This window comes from Ornithorhynchus anatinus, chromosome 19 (genome assembly GCF_004115215.2).
Source record: "Ornithorhynchus anatinus isolate Pmale09 chromosome 19, mOrnAna1.pri.v4, whole genome shotgun sequence".
Taxonomy (NCBI): domain Eukaryota; kingdom Metazoa; phylum Chordata; class Mammalia; order Monotremata; family Ornithorhynchidae; genus Ornithorhynchus; species Ornithorhynchus anatinus.
Window position 1 is genome coordinate 15,777,375 of NC_041746.1, and position 21,987 is coordinate 15,799,361.

The window sequence follows — 21,987 nt, forward strand, 5'->3', positions numbered from 1 at the left end:
ATTATTACATTATTCTAGAAAAGCAGCCCCGCCTTGTAGATAGGACACAGATCTGGGAGTCAGAAGGTGGTGGGTTCTGATCCTCGCTCTGTCGCTTGTCTGCCGTGTGACCCTGGGGAAGTCACTTCACTTCTCTGGGCCTCAGTTCCCTCATCTGGAAAATGGGAATTAAGACTTCAAGCCCCATGTGGGACGTGGACTCTGTCCAACCCTGTGTCTACCCCAGCGCTATTTGGGCTCTGTGCTTGGCACAAAGCAAGCGCTTAAATGCCATAAAAAAAATAACCAGACTGTGGATCAGGGATTCTTGATTCAGTCACCAGTTCCCCCACCAGCTTTTACCACATCACTTAATTTCTGTGCACGTGTTTCCCCATCTGTAAAACTACGAATCCGAGCGTGCACCTGCCTACCTCACAATGGAGTTGAAAGGATTAATGCAATAATCACAGTAAAGCACTGCCAGCCCAGTGGAAGATAGGTGCTCTGTTATTAGACCATATTTTCTCCTCATTGCATTATACTGATTTGCGCTCGGTAGCTTTCAAGGGAGTCCTGAATCAGTGTGACAAGAGTGCGGTCCAGGAACGGAAAATCTGGCTCTTGTTATAAGAGCGTACACCCATCGATTTATATCGCAGCTCACACTTCAAGGGTGCACAAAGTGTAATAGAAATGTATAAAATTCTAGTGTTGTGCAAATTTTGTCTGGGCTTCATCTAATAATAATAATAATGTTGGTATCTGTTAAGCGCTTACTATGTGCCGAGCACTGTTCTAAGCGCTGGGGTAGACATAGGGGAATCAGGTTGTCCCACGTGGGGCTCACAGTCTTAATCCCCATTTTACAGATGAGGGAACTGAGGCCCAGAGAAGTTAAGTGACTTGCCCACAGTCACACAGCCGACAAGTGGCAGAGCTGGGATTCGAACTCATGAGCCCTGACTCCAAAGCCCGTGCTCTTTCCACTGAGCCACGCTGCTTCTCCTATAATTCACTGTTTCTCTCCAAACTGCTATTGATCACCACCATCTTATTCAGCCATTCCCTTGTATGCATGTATATATATGTGTATGGAAGCAGCGTGGTTTAGTGGAAAAAGCATGGACCTGGGAGTCAGAGGACACGGGTTCTAAAACCGGCTCTGCCACGTGCCTATGTGACCTTGGACATGTCGCTTCATTTCTCTGTGCCTCAGTTCCCTCATCTGTAACGTGGGGATTAAGACTGTGAGCCCCATGTGAGACAGGGACAGTGTCCAACCTGATTACCTTGTATCTACCCCAGTGCTTGGCACATAGTAAACCCTTAACAAATACCACAATGATTATCATTATTATATATAGATGTCTATGTATGTGTTTGTAGATATATATATGTAATATAAATATATGTATGTACATACTGCTCTCTCTCTCTATATATTGAGAGAGAGAGAGAACTGTACATAAAATTACAAGTTCCCAGAATATTTCCACTCATATGATGAGTTGTTAGGGGCCAGGTCATCTCACATTAGAACTAAATTCTGGGAGTGAAAGGATGGTCGGGTCCCACTTTGAATCCGGGAGTGAATCTGGAACGCCCTAAAACCCTCTCCAGGGACCGAAACAAGATCCAACTGTTCCCGTTGGCCCCTGAAGTCTCATTCGCTGAGTGAGGAGGTGCTCTTTTTAGCTGGCGGTCCTGCCTAGGATCTGGGACCGCAAGGGGCAGAGAAGGTGTGTGCAGCTTGTTTTCTGGCCCGGGAGAAGGGCCCAGACAGTTCTCGGAATCCATAATTCACAGATTTCACAGACTATGAACTCGTTATGGTTATAGGCAGGGAACGTCTCTGCTAATTCTGTTGTTTTGAACTCTCCCGAGTGGTTAGTGCAGAACCCTGTACACATTAAGCGCTTAATTAGTACCACTGATCGATTGATATGGGTCAGAGATAATGGCACAGGATTAAGAAGCTGGGGCTTGGGGAGGTACCATCAGGTGAGGAAAGTGTTTTTAGACATTTTAAAAAAATTCTTTCTAAATTCGAATTTCCCTGCTCCTAGTAGCAAAAATGGTTATGGTACTTCTTAAGTACTTATTATGTGCCTGTTCTAAGCACTCGGGCAGATACAAGTTAATCAGATTGGACACAGTCCCTGTCCCACAAGGGGTTCACACTCTTAATCCCCATTTTATAGATGAGGCAACTGAGGCAAAGAGAAGTTAAGTGATTTGTCCAAGGTCACACAGCAGACAAGTGTTGGAGTAAGGATTAGAACCCAGGTCCTAAACACTTCTGGGCTGATTCTCTCCGCCTTCCTCTTGTGCTACCCCCAAGATTAAGAGATAAGCATTATTTGTTAAAATACATTTGGAAAAAAGTATAAAAATAAATGAGACATTTTACCTAGAAAAAGATATAGAAGAGAAAATGTAATCCTATTTCTTTATAGTTCCAAACATTATTTTCATTCCAGTCGCGTAGTTATTGGTTTTGTACAGTGATTATATTTTTTTACTTTAGGTAAAGATGCTGCCGACTCCCTCTAAATTTCATTATATCTTCAATCTCCGAGATCTTTCCAGAATTTGGCAAGGAATGTTAACTATAAAAGCAGAAGAATGCAATTCGGTTTCTACTCTCCTTTCACTTTTCAAACATGAGTGTAACAGAGTAATTGCTGACAGGTATTTTATGGTTCATATTAAGTGCTTTATATGCAATATTTTGATTTTACTAGGCTAATATGTACATTGATAAATGTAATAAAAGTATAATAACTTTTTCATGATTTGGAGCTTGACGTTGCATCGACATTCTCATAAGATTCCATAAAGATATTTTGTCTCTCTTGGTTTTCAATTTTATTATTTATGGTAATAATGCTAATAATGGTAATAACTGTAGTATTTGTAAGCACCAAGCACTATGCTAAGCGATGAGGTAGTTAGATGATCATCAGGTCAGATGCCATATGGCCCCTGTTTCAAATAGGGTGCCCATTCTAAGCAAAACAGGCATCTCACTATTTTATAGATGAGGAAACTGAGAAGTTATAGAGAAGTTAAGTGACTCGCCCAAGGTCACACAATCCCAGTCCTGTTCCCTTTCCACTTGGCCTTGCTTTTGTGCTACCTGACGATAGAATTCAGTGACAGCTTTCAGTTGATCTGGACAGCTCAGGATTCCCTCAGCTCTGACTTCCCACAGATAGTCACGCGTGCTCCTTAAACAGTCCTGTGTATCGCGACTATCAGTCGGTGGTATTAACTGAGCGTTCAGAGGGTGCAGAGCACTGTAGTAAGCACTCGGGAGAATACAGGGCATCAGAGTCGGTGGACACGTCCCCTGTCTACGACGAGCTTACAGTCTAGAGCATCTGTGAGAATCCCTTTGGTTTGGCATTGCTGATGCATTAGTTGTGACTGCATGGACCAAACCCAATGGGACTTGGAAAAATTCCACATGATTCTGTGTTTTAATGGGGCTACTGACATACGACGCTTTTCTGAGCTAATTGAGATCCCCGAAGGACACGAGTATCTCTGCCTCGGACCAGATGCTCCCTCGGTGGCTTCTCCACGCTTAATTATGGTCCTGCAGCTACTAAATTCCACCTAGTAGGCCTGAAGGTGTGAGGTTTGGCTATGCAAATAGGGTCCTGTAAGCTCATGGTGGGCAAGGAACGGGTCCACAAACTCTGTTGCATCATACGCTCCCAAGTTCTACGTTCAGTGCTCCGCGCAGAGTAAGCACTCAAATACCATTGATTGGATGATTGAAATGCACCAGTGAGATGGGGAGGGGACCAAGGAGATAATGACAAAAGTCATGGGTAGAGAAACAGGCTAGGTAGGGGGCAGGGGAGGGAAGAAAGGAGGAAAAGTGAAGAGATGGAGAGGGGAGGAGAAAAATAGAGAGGGGAGTGGAAATGGGATTTAAGTAAGATTTCATTTACCTTTGTTACGAAACACTTCCTTTCTTTGCATCTTTTTTCGGTTCATCTTCTCTTGTAGGTTTATTTGCCAAGAAGATGAAAATTGGTTTAATGTTAATATTACCCGGGCAGTGGCTGAACATATTGACCCTGCTCTGGTTCCAGAACTTCATCCTGAACCGTATTTTGTAGATTTTTTACGTGATATGCCTGAACCAACTGGCGAGGAACCTGAAGATTATGTGTTTGAAACGCCCAAAGTCTATGAAATGGTATTTCTTCTCAGCTTTTCATCCATTCGTGTATTATTTCCATTACGCTTGTGATAAATCTGCCAGGCCAGGATAAATGCAGTATTCTTGCAAAGTAGGACAGTAGAATCTAATTTTAAGAAGTTTTTTTAGGACAAGACTCTTGGTGTGCACCTCCCCCCATCCACCAAATTTCCTTATTGAAGATATTTGTTTCATTTATTATATTTGTATTTCATAAATGTGTATTTAGAGCTTCTATTTAGTGATGCAAAGCAGTGAAAAAGGTGTTTCTCCCAAACTGTACAGGGAGCTTTTTTGATTCATAATTTAGGTCTTTTAGGATTTAATAATTGTGGTATTTGTTAAGTGCTTACTATTTGTCAAGTACTGTACTAAGCTCTGGGGTAGATACAGGATAATCAGGTCCCATAATGGGGCTCGCAGAGTAAATAGCATGTCCTAGTTAACTGAGCATAGGCCTGGGAGGCAGAAGAACCTGAGTTCTAATCCTGGCTCGGCCACTTGTCTGCCGAGTGGCCTTGGACGAGTCGCTTCACTTCCCTGGGCCTCAGTTACTTCGTCTGTACAATGGAGATTAAGGCTGTGAGCCCAGTGTGGGATGTGGATTGTATCCAACCTGATTTCTTGGTATTTACCCCGGCTTTTAGAACCGTGCACATAATAAGCACTAAACAAATACCATAAAAAGTAGGAGGCAGAACAGGTATCGAGCGCCCATTTTTCAGATGAGGAAACTGAGGCTCAGAGACGTTAAGCGATTTGCCCAAGGTTACGCAGCAGGTAAGTGACGGAGCCAGGATGAGAAACCAGGGCCTCTGCTTCCCGGGCCCGTCCTCTTTCCACTAGGCCGTGCTGCTTCCATGCTTGGGTTATTTGTAATGGTTAGAACCTAATTTGGGGTTTTTGTTCTTTCAGGTGCCATCTTATGAGTTACTGTCGGAAAAACTACAGATGTATCAGAGGCAGTTCAATGAATTTATTAGAGGAACATCTCTGGATCTGGTCTTTTTTAAAGATGCAATGACTCATCTTGTTAAGGTTCTGCTAGTACTTATTCACTGATATGTTTCCCAAAAAGTGTCAAGACTACCTAAATTTCATACTTAGATATACGAAGTTGGAATCAGCATGGCTGATGGATCGGATTTAATATTAATAATTTAATAGCTTTCAGTTCCAATTGGGTGGAAGCCGGAAATGGAGACGAAGCATTTTAGTCGGGTTTTAAAATCCGGTTGGAACTTGGACAAGTTTGTGCCAACGTAGTCTATTTGTAGATTCCTCCCACGTTCTTTTTTTCCTCTTTAACCCCACCCCCTCCTGCTCTTCTCTAACCCAGATTTCACGAATAATTCGGACCTCGTGCGGAAATGCCCTGCTGGTAGGTGTTGGTGGTTCAGGAAAGCAGAGTCTCTCCCGTTTGGCTTCCTTCATAGCTGGTTACCAGATATTTCAAATCACTCTAACAAGGTATGAAACGCAACTGCCTTGATAGGTTCCTCAAAAAAACTCTTCGTGTGAAGTTCAGATTACTTCAGAAATGATCATTTCCAGTTTTCCAGTGGATACTTAACCTATCCCTCACACCGCCGCGTCGTCTTATCGTTGCATTCGCATAATGTTATTGAAGAATGTCCCCCTTTTTTATGTGGGCAGGGGGGCTTTATAATGTGAAGAGCACATCAAAGTTTCCTTATTATTATTGGTAATAATGATGATAATAATTGCGGTATTTGTTAAGCACTTACTAAAGTGCCAAGCCCTGGCCTAAGCAGTGGGCTAGATATAAGGTAATCAAGTCCCACGTGGGGCTCACAGTCTAAGTACTGAATCCCCATTTTTCAGATGAGGGAATTGAGGCACAGAGAAGTGAGGCGCCTTACCCAAGGTCACACAGCAGACAAGTGGAGGACTTGGGATTAGAACCCAAGGCCTCTGACTCCCTGGCCCATGCTCTCAGCGTTGCCTAGTGGGCTCTGCCAGTGTAGTGGTGTGACATCACGAGCTGAAATATAATTGCTTCGGGTGCCATTAAGGTCTTTGCCGCCCACATTTGCCACCATTTTTTGAGTAACCGCTCAGTGCCATATACTGTACTAAGCACTTAGGAAATGCTACACAAAAAATGATACATCCTTCCCCTTCAAGGATCTTACAGTCTAGACACTAGCCTCGCTGTGGGCGAGGAACACGTCTACCCACTCTGTTGTATTGTACTCTCCCAAGCGCTTAGGACGGTGCTCTGTGTACAGTAGGCACTCAGTAAATACCACTGAATGATCTCCTGGAAAGTATGCTTCATTGCCCAACTGGAATATGAAATTCTTCCCACAGCACAATTGTGTTCTGGGGATGAGATAGAACACAAGTCGGCACGATGTATGGAGAAAAAGGCCACATTTCATCCCTCCAGCAGCTGTCCTCCTACATCCAAGAGAGAATCCCATTTTTTCTGGCTGTCTACCATTTAGGGCTCCGTGAAATGGCTATGAGAATCATATATCTTCCAAAATAGATTAATAGTATGTTTTGGAATAAATTACGACTGCTTAGAGATAGTTTAATGCCTCTCTTTTTATTCCTCTAGGTCTTATAACGTAGTTAATCTTACAGATGACTTAAAAACATTGTACCGAATTGCTGGAGCCGAAGGAAAAGGCATCACCTTTGTCTTTACTGATAATGAAATCAAAGATGAGGCCTTTCTAGAATATCTTAACAACTTGCTCTCTTCAGGAGAGGTAATGCTTTAGAGTAGATGGCAATATTCTTTATCTGTTGATGATGATGATGGTATTTAAGAGCTTACTGTGTGCCAAGCACAGTTCTAAACACTGGGGATGATAAAAGTAATCAGGTTGTCCCACGTGGGGCTCACAGTCTTAATCCCCATTTTACAGATGAGGTAACTGAGGCCTAGAGAAGTTAAGTGACTTGTCCAAAGTCACACAGCTGATAAGAGCTGGGATTAGAACCCATGACCTCTGACTGCCAACCCAGTTTCTTTGCACTGAGCCACACTGCTTCTCTAATCCAAATACAGTCATCATCATCTGATAGTTATGGTATTTATTAAGCCCTTACCATGTGCCAAGATCTATGCTAGGGGAGGTAAAAAATGATGATGTTGATGATGAATAGACAATTGTTGTTTTTATTATGGTATTTGTTAAGAGCTTACTATGTTTCAACTACTGTTCTAAGTGCTGGGGTACATACAAGTTAATTAGGTTGGACGCAGTCCCTGTCCCACGTGGGGCTCACTGTCTAAGTAGGAGGATCATTGTAGTCTACAGTGTACTCATACCATGGTGATTGAGAACACGTTTAAATTCTTTTCAAAAACATTTGAAAGAAAAATACAGCAACTAGCTAGAGAAGTTCTTATTGCTCTTGATTTTGGAATTTTGAAGGATCGTAGTGAGTTTATATAACATACCCGCACCGTGCCCGTTGTGGGCAGGGATTGTTTCTCTTTATTGCTGAATTGTACTTTCCAGGCACTCAGTACAGTGTTCTGCACACAGTAAGCGCTCAATAAATACAGTTGAAAGAATGAACGTGCTTTTATTAAGCATTTTGGATAGAGTACCATCAGGGAACTAGGACATTTTCTTATTTTAAAGTATTTTAAGGTATCCGTTAAGTGTTTACTATATGTCAAGAACAGTTCTAAGCACTGGGAGAGATACAAGTTAATCAGGCAGGACACCCAGGACACCCAGTCAGACAGGAGGGAGAATAAGTATTGATCCATTTATAACCCAAGTGACCCCAGCAGAGTGCTAGTGTCGTGCTGTGGCTCTGTAACCCAGAAGGCAAGTTGCCTTGGTAGCCCCATACAAAGCTCTCCTCCTTCTAGAAAAATTTCCCTCTCAACTGTCTTCAACAGTACGTTTTCCCCTGCTTGAAAGTTGTTCTGCAGGCTCACTGGTAGCAAGCTCCCTGGTTCTGCCAGTATTCACTACCGGGTGTTGGCTCTGCCGAGGATCACCGAAAGGTCCAGTGCTGGATGAAGCAGCGTGGCCTAGTGGATAGAGCACGGGGCTGGGAGTCAGAGGACCTGACTCCTAATCCCGGCTCTGCCACTCGGCTGCCACTGTGAGGAAGGGGCAACTTCAGAAAGTTAGTGGCAAGATTTAGTGACACTTTGGACATGGAAAACTCTGCAAATGTTATTTTATCTTCCTGTCTGCTTGCATCAAAGATCTCTAATTTATTTGCTCGGGATGAGTTGGACGAGATCACCCAAGGATTGATATCGGTGATGAAAAGGGAGATGCCTCGCCACCCTCCCACGTTCGATAATCTTTATGAGTATTTCTTATCTCGAGCCAAGAAGAACTTACACGTCGTCCTCTGCTTTTCTCCAGTGAGTTGTTCTCCCTTAAAAGGGGATTTTTCACAAGTGTGGCAGGTGACTATGTAAGGCTTTACTTGAAATGTTGAAAGGCAGTGGGTGAGACCAGGCCTGGGCTTCCAGGCCTGGGCTCTGTATGTAGGCAAGTGCTGTAGGGTTGGGGCCGAGGTGACTATCAAATGTCCAGAGGTCACAGATCCAAAGGGCATAGACGAGAGGATCACAGAACAAGAGCATCTGAGGCCTAGGACCCAGCTGAGGACCAGGCGTTGTGTTGTGGTGGGCCAGCTGATCAGCCTGAAGTGGCCTGAGGGGAGGTCTGAAGAAAACAGCCACCGCTGTTTCCATGAGTTTTTCTTTAACTCTCCGGAATGCCATTCAGCTATCAGACTCGTGTATTCTAACAGTTGAAAGGTCTAGTCAGATTCAGAGTCTGTGATTTTAAAAGAACTGGAGCTCAATTTCCAACGTCGTCCAGGGAACTGCAAATGGGAAGATGGGAGCTGAGGCAATCCCTCTTTCCTGCTTTTATTTCTAGATCAAACACTCTTATTTTACGGTGTACTTTTGACATCGAGTAAGGTGGTCATTTTAAACAACTCACATATCCTCAAACTATCTTCCCGGAAGACCGACGCGTTTCTCCTCCCATGTTTCTAACAGGTTGGCGAGAAGTTCCGTGCCCGTTCTTTGAAATTTCCTGGCCTCATATCAGGGTGCACAATGGATTGGTTCAGCCGTTGGCCTAGGGAGGCCCTGATCGCTGTGGCCTCCCATTTCCTTTCAGAATACAACATTGCCTGCTCTCATGAAATCAAAATTCAAGTCGTAGAGACCATGGGCTTATTTCATGACATTGTTTCGGAGAGCTGCGAAAATTATTTTCAGAGGTAATATTTGATGCCAAGGTTACAGTAACATGAAAATATACTGCCATTCGTAAGAGAAAATTTACATGATAATGACTATTCAAATTGTTATTCTCATGTTATACTGACATGTCACTGTATTTTTATGGTATTTATCTGCTTACATGTGTCAGACACCATATTAAGCGCTGAGGTAGTTGCAAGATTCACTCAATCGTATTTATTGAGCACTTACTGTGTGCAAAGCAGTGTACTAAGTGCTTGGGAGTGTAAATTATAGCAATAAACAGACACATTATCGGCCCACAACGAGCTTACAGTCTAGATAACCGATAGGATATAGTCCTACTTAGGGCTCACAGTCGTAATCCCCATTTTACAGATGTGGTAACTGAGATAAAGAGAAATAAAGTGACTTACCCAAGGTAACACTGCAGACAAGTGGCAGAGCCAGATCTGGAACCCAGGGCCTCTAACTCCCAGGCCCAGGCTCTTTCCACTCAGTCGTGCTGCATCTCTTCAAACTTTAAATAGAAATACAGTAAAAACATATAAAATGAAATGGGAGCAAGTTTTAAAATGTAACTGCAATCCACAGTCAAATATACATTTCCTATCCGGCCACATACGATTGATGAATCATTACGTTTAATTTGAAGGGGGTTTTGTCCCCACAGATTCCCAAATTAATCACATTGAACTATTTGAGATTAAATTTTAATTAGTACAAGTATATTCTTTAGTTTGATTACACTTCTTAATCAAAATAAAGAATATACTTGTACTAGTTGAGCACTTTCCTAAATTATTTTATTCTTTTTACTTCTCATTGAGTGATGTGGTTCGGGTGTGAGCCTGCCTTCTTATATCATTAGCCCCAATTTTGATTCCAGAGAGGTAAGTGGATTAAATCTTCATAGATGGTTATGGCTCACGTTCAACGAAGACACTGATAGGGATGGAAAGTGTACAAGAAATTAAACATTTATTGCGAGCTTTGCGCTGAATAAGTGAGATTATCAGAACGGAGAATCGCAGAACTGCTGCTTCTAGGCTTACACTTGTACACGAACCATTCAACTGTCATATCTGGGGTAGCAGGAGTGAGGAGAAGCAGAGTGGCTAGTATATAGAGCACGGGCCTGGGAGTCAGAAGGACCTGGGTTCTAATCCCGGCTCCGCCACTTGTCCGCTGTGTGACCTTTGGCAAGTCACTTCTTCTCTGGGCCTCAGGTTACCTCATCTGTAAAATGGGGATTAAGATTATGAGCCAAGTGTGGAACATGAACTGTGTCCTAAAATGATTATCCTATATCTATCCCAGCACTTAGAACGGTGCCTGGCAGAGTAAACGATCAACAGATGCCATTAAGAAAAAAAAGGTTTATTATCAACAGTATCATTCTCATCCAAGATGATCTATCCGGTGAAGGATGCTGTTTTTTAACTGCATCTCTCCTGGACCTGAAATTCTCCATTGGAGTTTTTATTAGGATTAGTTTTAATCTCCCCGTGAAAAGTGCAGATATCCCAAATGTTGGTGGGAATGACCCACCAAAATGGTAAGGGGAGGAAGAGCATACTTATAGAAATAATGGCATGTGTTTTTCTTCTCAGGTATCGGCGAAGAGCGCATGTAACTCCCAAGTCTTACCTCTCATTCATAAATGGTTATAAAAACGTTTATAGTGAAAAGTTGAAGTACATTAACGAACAAGCCGAGAGAATGAACATAGGTAAGAGGAATCGCATCCATTCTCTATTAGCTTTATTCGGGTCACTTTGAACCCTATTTCCCCTTGCACTGGGTGGATGGGGGTGCTGAGGGGGGCAGGATAACTTGAAATTTGGGGGGGCTTGTCCTTTATAGGGGAGGAAAAGGGAGGGAGGAAGGAAGGAGGTTCACATTTACCAAATATGCTGTAGATAGATTCTGGGGGCAAGATTCGTTAGCCTGAAGGAAAATATAGTCTCCTATGGACTGTAAGCTTCCCTCTGGACTGTAAACTCATTACAGGCAGGGATTGTGTCTACAGCTTAGTTATATTGTATTCTCCCAAAAGCTTAGTACAGTGTACTGCCCACAGTAAGCGCTCAGTGAATACAATTGATTGATTGACTTCTGGCAAAAGCCAGGTACTATGGGTTCCATAATTTGCTCATTTCCCACCTCACTTGACCTCCCCGGGGGTCCTTAAGATCCCTTTATTCCCAAACCCAGAATTGGGCCTTCTTTTCCAATCAATCACTCAGTGGTATTTATTGAGTGCTCTCTGTGAGCAGAGTGCCCAGGAAGAGTACAGTACAATAGAGTTGGTAGGCACATTCCTTGCCCTTAAGGAACTTTGGCTTTGACTACCATCTCTACGCAGATGACACGCAGATCTACATCTCCGCCCCCGTCCTCTCCCCCTCCCTTCAGGCTCGCATCTCCTCCCGCCTCCGGGACGTCTCCACCTGGATGTCGGCCTGCCACCTAAAACTCAACGTGAGCGAGACTGAGCTCCTCATCTTCCCTCCCAAACCCGGTCCTCTCCCGGACTTCTCTATCACCGTCGATGGCACGACCATCCTTCCCGTCTCTCGGGCCCGCGATCTCGGTGTCGTCCTCGACTCGTCTCTCTCATTCACCCCACGCATCCTATCCGTTACCGAGACCTGCCGGTTTCACCTCTACGATATCGCCAAGATCCGCCCTTTCCTCTCCACCCAGACGGCTACCTTACCGTTACAGGCTCTCGTTATATCCCGGCTAGACTACCGCGTCGGCCTTCTCTCCGACCTCCCTTCCTCCTCTCTCGCCCCGCTCCGGTCTATTCTTCACTCCGCCGCCCGGCTCATCTTCCCGCAGAAACGATCTGGGCGTGTCACTCCCCTTCTTAAACAACTCCAGTGGTTGCCTATCGACCTCCACTCCAAACAAAAACTCCTCACTCTAGGCTTCGAGGCTCTCCATCACCTTGCCCCTTCCTACCTCTCCTCCCTTCTCTCTTTCCACCACCCACCCCGCACGCTCCGCTCCTCCGCCGCCCACCTCCTCGCCCTCCCTCGGTCTCGCCCGTCCCGCTGTCGACCCCCGGGCCGCATCCTCCGCGGTCCCGGAACGCCCTCCCTCCTCACCTCCGCCAAACTGATTCTCTTTCCCTCTTCAAAACCCTACTTAAAACTCACCTCCTCCAAGAGGCCTTCCCAGACTGAGCTCCTCTTCTCCCTCTATTCCCTCTGCCACCCCCCCTTTACCTCTCCACAGCTAAACCCTCTTTTTCCCCTTTTCCCTCTGCTCCTCCACCTCTCCCTTCCCATCCCCACAGCACTGTACTCGTCTGCTCAACTGTATATATTTTCGTTACCCTATTTATTTTGTTAATGAATTGTACATTGCCTCGATTCTATTTAGTTGCCATTGTTTTTACGAGATGTTCTTCCCCTCGACTCTATTTATCGCCATCGTTCTCGTCTGTCCGTCTCCCCCAGTGAGACCGTAAGCCCGTCAAACGGCAGGGACTGTCTCTATCTGTTGCCGACTTGTTCATCCCAAGCGCTTAGTACAGTGCTCTGCACATAGTAAGCACTCAATAAATACTATTGAATGAATGAATGAATGAACTTTGAGTCCAGAGGACACAGTTGATTGGTTTCCTGGACTTGGTACTCAGTGAAGGTGCAAATGAAGTGGAGGTAGAAACAGAAGACCTTAGGGTGTGCTCGGAGAAACTCGATTCAGAGGAACCCAAGTGAGAACATATTCGACAAAGTGTACTTGTTCTCTTTCTGTCTCGGACGCCTGGTTTAGGGAGATGGGAAAATGATGACTGCCCAGTAGCAACGGGCTGCCTTTTTTTACAGTTGTGGTGTTGGTATGACTATTAGCATTCTTTTGGATTGACAAGTTTACAAAGTATAGTCTATTTGCCTTCCCGCTCAACCCTTTCATGGCATGGAACTCTCTCATGGTCTTTCATTAGTCTTTTCAGCCATATACAAGCAACAGAACAATTACTGTCAGCACAAAAATCTCTAAATAAGAATAAAAATGAGTAGCCTGGAAACTAACCAGATGATTTTATCTTGCTTAGGTCTCAACAAGCTAATGGAGGCAAGCGAATCTGTGAATAAGCTCTCACAAGAGCTCGCTGTAAAGGAGAAGGAATTAGCAGTGGCTTCTGTAAAGGCAGATCAAGTAAGTAAACTGAGGTGAATGGTTTTATATTAACTTAATTTAGTAAGAATGTGAGTCCCATGTCCAATCATGTCTTCTGTGGGGCGTCAGACAGCGTCCCATCTGATTAACTTGTATCTGCCCCAGTGCTGAGAACAATTCTTGACGCGGAGTAAGCGCTTAAACAAATGCAGTAGTAATGATAAGAGCTGTCAAAAGTAAAATGAGGACGGAGAAGGACGGATCTGTAAAAATAACCAGAATATTGTAATACCCATGAACAGTGTACATAGCTCTGCCGATACTATTTCTGGTAAGGATGTGTTCACCTAGGTCACTTTCTCCCTTTTCTTCCAGTTTATAACCAGGGCCCCCTTTTCAAAAATCATAGTAGCGTCAACTGCTGTCTTGCCAGTTGTGGAGGGATCGGGTCTCTCCCCCATTTCTTCCCTCTCCATCCCCATCAAACAGCATGGCCTAGTGGAAGGATCACGGGCCTGGAAGTCAGAGGACGTGGGTTCCAACCCTGACTCTGCCACCTTTCTGCTTGGTGACCTTGAGCAAGTCACTTAACTTCTCTGGGCCTCAGTTTCCTCATCTGTAAAATGGGGATCAAGACTGCGATCCCCATGTGGGACAGGAACTGGGTCCAACCTGATTACCTTGTATCTACCCCAGCGCTTAGAACAATGCTTGGCATGTTAGTAAAAGGCTTAACAGAAACCGCAATTATCATTATTACATGACCGAGCACCCCCAGCCTCCTAAATACCACAAGTTGTTTCAGCTACCTTCTCCAAAAGCAGCAGTCTATTCTGAACTATGTTGTCTCTGAGGCTTCCGAGATAGGCTATTCGTTTGAGTATAGAGAGTTTGCAAACATCAGGTATTTATTTCAGAGCCACAGTTGTGCTTGCAATAACCTCGATGGTGTTTTGGGAAAGGAGGTTGACAAGAGTGGGAGAAGACTTGGAAGAATTTGTAATGATAATATCTGTGGCATTAAGCACTCACTCTTTGCCACGGATTGTACTGAGCGCTGGGGCAGATACAAGATAATCAGGTTGGAAATGGTCCCTATCCCACAGGGGGCTCACAGTCTAAGTAGGAGGGAGAATGGGGATTGAATCCCCATTTTAAAGATGAAGGAAACTGAGGCAGCGAGAAGTGAAGTGATTCGACCAAGGTCACTCGGCAGGCAAGTGGCGGAACGATCTGGAGAAGTTTATCGTTTATGGTTATTGTCAGTAACACACAGAAGTCCCTAGTGGGATTCTGCCTTATTGCAGAGAAGGAAATTGAATGCGATTCCTCAAAAGGTAGCCTCAAAGATTTTCTACAACGGAAATTCTCTCTGGAGCTTTGATTTCATTAGAGCACTTGGCAGTTCCTGGCAGCCCAGTAACGCTGAGCAGCTAATGCAAAGGTATCCAGTGGCAATAGACTTAAGATAATTAAATCCAAACTTTGCTTGGCCTGAGAGCAGGAACTTGGAAGTATGAGGATTAAAGAGCACTCATCAACCCAATTACCAGAACCCAGTTCCTCCCAGAGGGACCTAGACTCATCAGGGAGTCTGGACCTATTAGTGCCATATTTAGAAACCTCTCCTTCTATTTAGTCGCAAGTTCTCCACTCAATCACCAAATATTCACACACCTAAATTGGGCCAACAACTGCAGAGACCCATTTTCTCCAGGTTCTTCTCCTTCAACTCCCTTCTTGACTTCTCAGCCTATTTTCCTGGCTTCGGTTTCCACAATTTAACAAAACTACACTCAGCTCTTCAAGATTCTCCTCAGAGTGAATCTGAAGAGCTCTTCTCATTTTGTATCATCCTTGGAATCTCAATTCTCTTCTAGCACATTTGTCTTTGAAAAGTTTTGTAATCTCAGCTGTGAGACACACTCTTTTCTCAGTCCTTCTTGTCTTTTTGTGAAATTCCTTCTGGGTCTCCTTAGATGTCCTCTACTCCTACCTCCCGTTCCTAAGTGTCAGCATCGCCCAGATTTGTGATGGAGGTTCTCTACTCTTTCATTTTTTCCTTTTGCCCTTTCCTTGTGGATTATTATCCATTCTGTACTGCGGACAAGCGGCGTGGCCTAGTGGAAAAAGTTCGGGCCTGGGAGTCAGAGGGCCTGGGTTCTAATGCCGGTCCTGTCACGTGTCCGCAGCATGATCTTGGACAAGTCACTTTTCTATGCCTCTGTAATCCCATTTATAAAATGGGGATTAAATCTTGCTCCCTCCTCCTTAAACTGTGAACCCCATGTGGGACTTTAACTTGTATCTACCCCAGCACTTAGAACAGTGCTTGGCGCATGTCAAGTGCTGAACCAAGTACATTAAAATAAGCGAATGAACCGCATTGGGTATGTGAACAATTTTCTCATTTCTTCTCTTGAGCTTTCACTGTTTGTTTACCCTATGTGCCGTTGATAGGTGCTAGCAGAAGTTACCGTAAGTGCCCAGGCTTCAGCCAAAGTGAAAAATGAAGTTCAGGAGGTAAAGGATAGAGCCCAAAAAATTGTAGATGAAATCGATTGCGAAAAAGTAATAGCCGAGTCCAAACTAGAGGCAGCAAAGCCAGCGTTAGAGGAAGCAGAAGCCGCGTTAAATGTAAGCATGTACACTTTAATCAATTCTCGGAAAGACATATTAACGGGGCATTTATCATATTGAAAATTTTCCCTTGCGAGGTAACTATGGCGCTCAGGAAACCAAAGTGGATTCTTAGCGTGATTTACAATTTCAGACATTCCAATTACATGGTTTCCATTTATTTAATTATCTCAATGCCAAATAACTAAACTTTGGAAAGTCTCGACTTCCACGGTCATAAATCTGCATTGTATGAGAGCAGAACAAATAGAATGAATTATGGCCTTCATCAAGGAATCATTTCCTGTCGGTGAGGGTTGTTTTACCTCGAAGCGGGCTACCAGAGGAAATCTCATTTTCTAGAAGACTGTGAGCTAGTTAAGGGGCGGTCCCGCCTGAAGCTAGCAGGCTCAACTAGATAATCCTTCCAAATCCCTCTGAACCTTGTAATTCGATCATTTCACCTTAGAAAGTAGTTGAAATGGTTATAAGGTATTTGATCTTTTCTAACTCCATTTACAGACCATCAAACCCGTGGATATTGCCACGGTGAGGAAACTGGCCAAGCCCCCTCATCTCATTATGAGAATCATGGATTGCTGCCTGTTACTCTTCCAAAAGAAAATAGACCCTGTCACGATGGATCCGGAAAAGCCCTGCTGCAAACCATCATGGGGAGAGTCCCTGAAAGTACGTCAGCTTTAAACTCAAAGGTCACCCGCCCGCAGCCCCAAGTCACCTATCCGTAATTGATTTTAAAGCCTGCTTCTCCCTCTAGACCATAAGCCCCAGAGCACTTATGGCCATAGCTGTCATTTATATTAATGCGTATCTCTCCCTCTACACCGTAAGGCCTTTGTGGGCAGGGAATGTGCCTGTTATACTGTTGTGTTCTCCCATGCACAGTGCTCTGCATACAGTGATGCTCAAATGTGACTGATTGATAAGCTCCTTGTGGGCAGGAAACGGTTCAACCAACTCTGTTGGATCGTACTCTCCCAAGTGCGTATTTCAGTGTGCTGCAACACTGCAAGTGCTCAATAAATACCAATCAGAAGTAGAGTGGCAAAGTGTGGAAAGAGCACAGGACCTGGGTTCTAATCCCCGCTCCACCCCTTGTCTGCTGGGTGACATTGGGCGAGTCACTTCACTTTTTGGGGCCTCGGTTCCCTCATCTGTAAAATGGGGAGTAAGACTGTGAGCCCCATATGAGACAGGAACTGTGTCTAAACTGGTGAGCTTAGATCTACACTGAATTTTCCCAGCAGATGTGCAGGTCGCTCGCTCATGAATAAAAATTTCACTCTTAATAGCCTCATCTTCAAACTGAACGGCAGGTATATATTTGGAGGCAAAGCACGGTCACTTTTATTATGCTTCAAGATTGCTCATTGAGGAGTGTGCACTAAAGATTTGAAAGTAGGGAAATTTGATTTTTCCAAGTAATGTCATTTTTCTTTGCAGTTGATGAGTGCCTCGGGATTCCTACAAAACCTCCAGCAATTCCCAAAAGATAGTATTAATGAAGAAACAGTAGAGTTACTGCAGCCATATTTTTTGATGGATGACTATACTTTCGAGAATGGCAAAAAGGTCTGCGGGAATGTTGCTGGACTATTGTCTTGGACACTTGCGATGGCCACGTTTTATGGAATCAATCGGGAAGTGTTGCCGCTTAAGGTAAGAGACCGTGTATACCTCATTAAATTGATATTCTTAATCTCATAAGAATAAGCGGGAATGTGAAAATCCGCATAATACATTCTGCATTTTTTTCTGCACACTCCTGGATGCGTTGACGCCTTATATTTCCCCTTGCACTGCATTTTGCAAAATAGCTCTGACTTCGAGAAGGGATCCACATTTGGATAGAGACAAACTGTCAAAGAAGATGATCGGCTCACTGCTTGACAGATGAGGAAATTCTCAACTTTCGCTCGGACCGTTTAAGAAGTTAGGGGGGTTTTAGAAACAGAATGACTAGCAGCCTAATTTTATAATCCTCTACTGCACAAAGATTGGTAGAATTTTAAAAGCTTGGGGGAGAGCTCCCTGCAGTTCTTCAGAGTACAGCGGAAGAAAAAGATGGGACTTACCGCAAGGTTTTAGGAAAAAAAGATTTTCAGAATTTTCTAAAGGATCTCAAAAAAAGCCTGCTTCATCATTCGTGTCTTATTTACCTCTGTACTAAGTTCATTTTGCCTACATTTCTGCGAGGCGCCCTTAATTTTGGTAGCAGTTCTTATTGCTCCTAATTTTCACGCTTGCCAATTTCACTGTTGCAATCAGTTTGTAAGGTTGAAACATACAGGGGCGAGAAATGCTAGCCCAGAATTTCTTCTTGTGGCCTCTGCCTACACCAACCTAGATTCCAGTCCGTCTCCTGAATGTTTTAGATTGTGAGTCTCCCAAGGGACAGGGACCGTGTTCAATTCCTACCTCTTCCAGCACTTAGTACAGTGCTCTGCACACAGCTAAGGCTTAATAAATAGTGTTGCTACTACCATTGAACGTTATACTACTGAAATTCTGGAGGTAACTGGTTTGGAGACCACCATCCAGTCATGGGAATGGAGTCTTTTCCTTCAAAGCGCTTCCAGTGTCTAACATCGGGGGAAGCCATTTGACTGGGAATTTCACCTGGCAGTATCCCCTCCCCAAAGTAGGCCATATAAATAGCCACGTACATCTAGATTTTTATTCCTCTTTTCAAAGTATATGCATTGCATCATCAATCCCAGGAGATGTCCAGTGTGCTGTAGATTTTCAACTAGTAAATTGTGTTAAACATGGAGTGCGCTTAACTCTGTTCCAAGCATCTCTTTATGGTATTTGTTAAGCGCTCACTATGTGCCAGGCACCGGAGCGGACACAGGCTAATCACGTTTGATACAGTCCGTGTCCCACGTGGGGCTCAGAAGTCTTAATCCCCATTTTACCGATGAGGGAACTGAGGCCCAGAGAAGTGACTTGCCAAGGTCACACAGCAGACAAGCGGCAGAGCCGGAATTAGAACTCAGCTCCTCCTGACTCCCGGGCCCGTGCTTTATCCGCTAGGCCACGCTGCTTCTAAAGCATTGTACTAAGCACTGGGGTCAGTGTAAGACAATCAGTTTTGACATGGTCTAGTGAACGGTGCTGAAATGAAACCAAAAAATTTGCCAACCCGCACCTCCCTGCCTCCCTCTCTCACTCCTGCCTCTCCCACTGTCACCCAGAGTTGAGTGGGTGTTTGGGGGGCGATGGGGGGGTGGCCACTATCCGGTCGAAGTCTTCAGGATGGAATAAAATGGGAGAGGTTGAGCCACAACCAAAGAGACAGCAGGGTACCGGGCAGGATCGGGCGATCTTTCATTCAGCATGGCAGCACGGTGGATAGAACACGGGCCTGGGAGGCAGAAGGTTGTGGGTTCTAATCTCGGCTCCCCCACTCCTCTACTGCATACCCCTTCCTACCTCTCCTCCCTTCTCTCTTTCTACCGCCCACCCCGCACGCTCCGCTCCTCCGCCGCGCACCTCCTCACCATCCCTCGGTCTCGCCTATCCCGCCGTCGACCCCCGGGCCACGTCCTCCCGCGGTCCCGGAACGCCCTCCCTCCTCACCTCCGCCAAACTGATTCTCTTCCCCTCTTCGAAACCCTACTTAAAACTCACCTCCTCCGAGAGGCCTTCCCAGACTGAGCTCCTCTTCTCCCTCTACTCCCTCTACCACCCCACCTTCGCCTCTCCACAGCTTAACCCTCTTTTCCCCCCATTTCCCTCTGCTCCTCCCCCCTCCCTTCCCATCCCCTCGGCACTGTACTCGTCCGCTCAACTGCATATATTTTCATTACCCTATTTATTTTGTTAATGAAATGTACATCGCCTCGATTCTATTTAGTCGCCATCGTTTTTACGAGACGTTCTTCCCCTCGACTCTATTTATCGCCATCGTTCTCGTCTGTCCGTCTCCCCCGATTAGACCGTAAGCCCGTCGAACGGCAGGGACCGTCTCTATCTGTTGCCGACTTGTTCATCCCAAGCGCTTAGTACAGTGCTCTGCACATAGTAAGCGCTCAATAAATACTATTGAATGAATAACCCTGGGCAAGTCGCTTCCCATCTTTGGACCTCCCTGACCTCATCTGGAAAAGGGCCACCTGATGTTCTCTGCACAGCATGATGAACCTCGTTTTCCTTCCTCAAAAGAAAGCTGAAGACCCACCCCCAAAGCATTTTCTTTCAACCTGCCTCCACATGGAGAAACAAGAGCACAAAAGAGATGGAAAACAAACATTGTTGCATTATGTAGCATTTTTAGCGTTGTTTAATAATAACGATGGTATTTGTTAAGCACTTACTATGTGCCAAGTACTGCTCTAAACACTGAGGTGGATGCAAGCAAATTAGATTGGACTCAATCCCTGTTCCGCATGGGGCTCACAGTTTTAACCCCCATTTTACAGATGAGGTCACTTGAGGTTCAGAGAAGTGAAGTGGCTTGCCCACGGGCACACAGCAGACAAGTGGTGGAGCCGGGATTAGAACCCCTGACCTTCTGCCTCCCAGGCCCCTGCCCGATCCACCTCGCCATGCTGCATTCAGTTCCTTTGGCAGCCATTGTGACCATGGCACAGCTTCCCTTCCAGACGCGACTAGGTCTCGAGCTACTTTCAGCCGCTGATTGACTGATTGATTGATTCATCTGGAAGCCTGGACTCTACCACTTCTCAGCTTTGTGACTGTGGGCAAGTCACTTAACTTCTCTATGCCTCAGTCATCTCATCTGTAAAATGGGGATTAGGACTGAGCCTCATGTGGGACAACCTGATTACCCTGCAGCTACCCCAGCACTTAGAACAGTGCTCTGCACATAGTAAGCAATTAACAAACACCAACATTGTTGTTATTATTATTATTAATCCCTGCTCCTCCACTTGTCTGCTGTGTGACCTTGGGCAAGTCACATCACTCTTCTGTGCCTCAGTTCCCTCATCTGTTAAATGGGGATTAGGACTGTGAGCCCCATGTGGGACAGGACTGTGTCCAACCTGATTATTTTGTGTCAATTCCAGCGCTTAGTACAAGTGGCTGGCACCATTGTAAGTGCTTAACAAATCCCATTTTTTAAGAAGAAAACTCATTTCTTTTATCAAACAATCAGCTGTATTTATTGAGCACTTGGGTACAGGGCGCTGTACTAAGCACTAGGGAGAGAACACTTTAACAGAGTTGGTAGAGACATTCCTTGCCCACAAGGAGCTTTCTCATGGTCAGCTTTATGTTGCGTTTTCAAGGGTACAGAATGGGAAAAAACAATATGGTGCTTGGTACTGATGGCAAAATGAAAAACAAAGTTTACCAAATTGTTTTGAAATTTGAAAAACAGAAAGTTCGTTATCGTATTCGTTCATAGCATTTGCAAGGTTTCTACGTACGCACTTTAGGCAACCTCCAAAATCAATTTAATTTTCCCGGGCAATGTCAGGTAAGGTGGCTAATGTTACCGTGGATAGTCATTCAATAGGTTATTTTCATAGCCCTATCGACTGCCAGTTTAACGACAGCTGAATGTTTAATGAAGGTACTATAATTCTATCCCATTACCAACTTCCTATTCCCAATTCCAAGGTCAACTTGGCCAAGCAACAAGGACGTTTGGCAGTAGCGAATGCCGAGCTAGACAAGGCCCAGGCACTGTTGGATGAAAAACAAGCTGAGCTGGACAAAGTGCAAGCAAAGTTTGACGCGGCAATGACGGAGAAAATGGTGAGAGAAATTTTGCATGAATATGAAATGGACAGGAGGGCCTTTAAATTGA

The 21,987-nt window shown here is 44.7% G+C and overlaps 1 protein-coding gene across 3 annotated transcripts in view; it reads left to right on the plus strand.

The window, feature by feature from the left end:
- DNAH8 (dynein axonemal heavy chain 8) overlaps positions 1-21,987 on the plus strand; it is a 168,971-nt gene that overhangs the window by 85,928 nt on the left and 61,056 nt on the right. For 2 of the 3 annotated variants that reach the window (XM_029047258.2, XM_029047259.2), the window contains 13 exons: positions 2,510-2,673; positions 4,003-4,195; positions 5,114-5,236; positions 5,538-5,668; positions 6,786-6,939; positions 8,406-8,570; positions 9,222-9,448; positions 11,045-11,163; positions 13,504-13,607; positions 16,029-16,205; positions 16,710-16,877; positions 17,652-17,867; positions 21,798-21,935. In XM_029047258.2, the coding sequence (XP_028903091.1) occupies positions 2,510-2,673; positions 4,003-4,195; positions 5,114-5,236; positions 5,538-5,668; positions 6,786-6,939; positions 8,406-8,570; positions 9,222-9,448; positions 11,045-11,163; positions 13,504-13,607; positions 16,029-16,205; positions 16,710-16,877; positions 17,652-17,867; positions 21,798-21,935 (2,079 nt within the window). The remainder of the gene's footprint in view (positions 1-2,509; positions 2,674-4,002; positions 4,196-5,113; positions 5,237-5,537; positions 5,669-6,785; positions 6,940-8,405; positions 8,571-9,221; positions 9,449-11,044; positions 11,164-13,503; positions 13,608-16,028; positions 16,206-16,709; positions 16,878-17,651; positions 17,868-21,797; positions 21,936-21,987) is intronic. The other variant, XM_029047260.2, reaches the window with a different exon arrangement.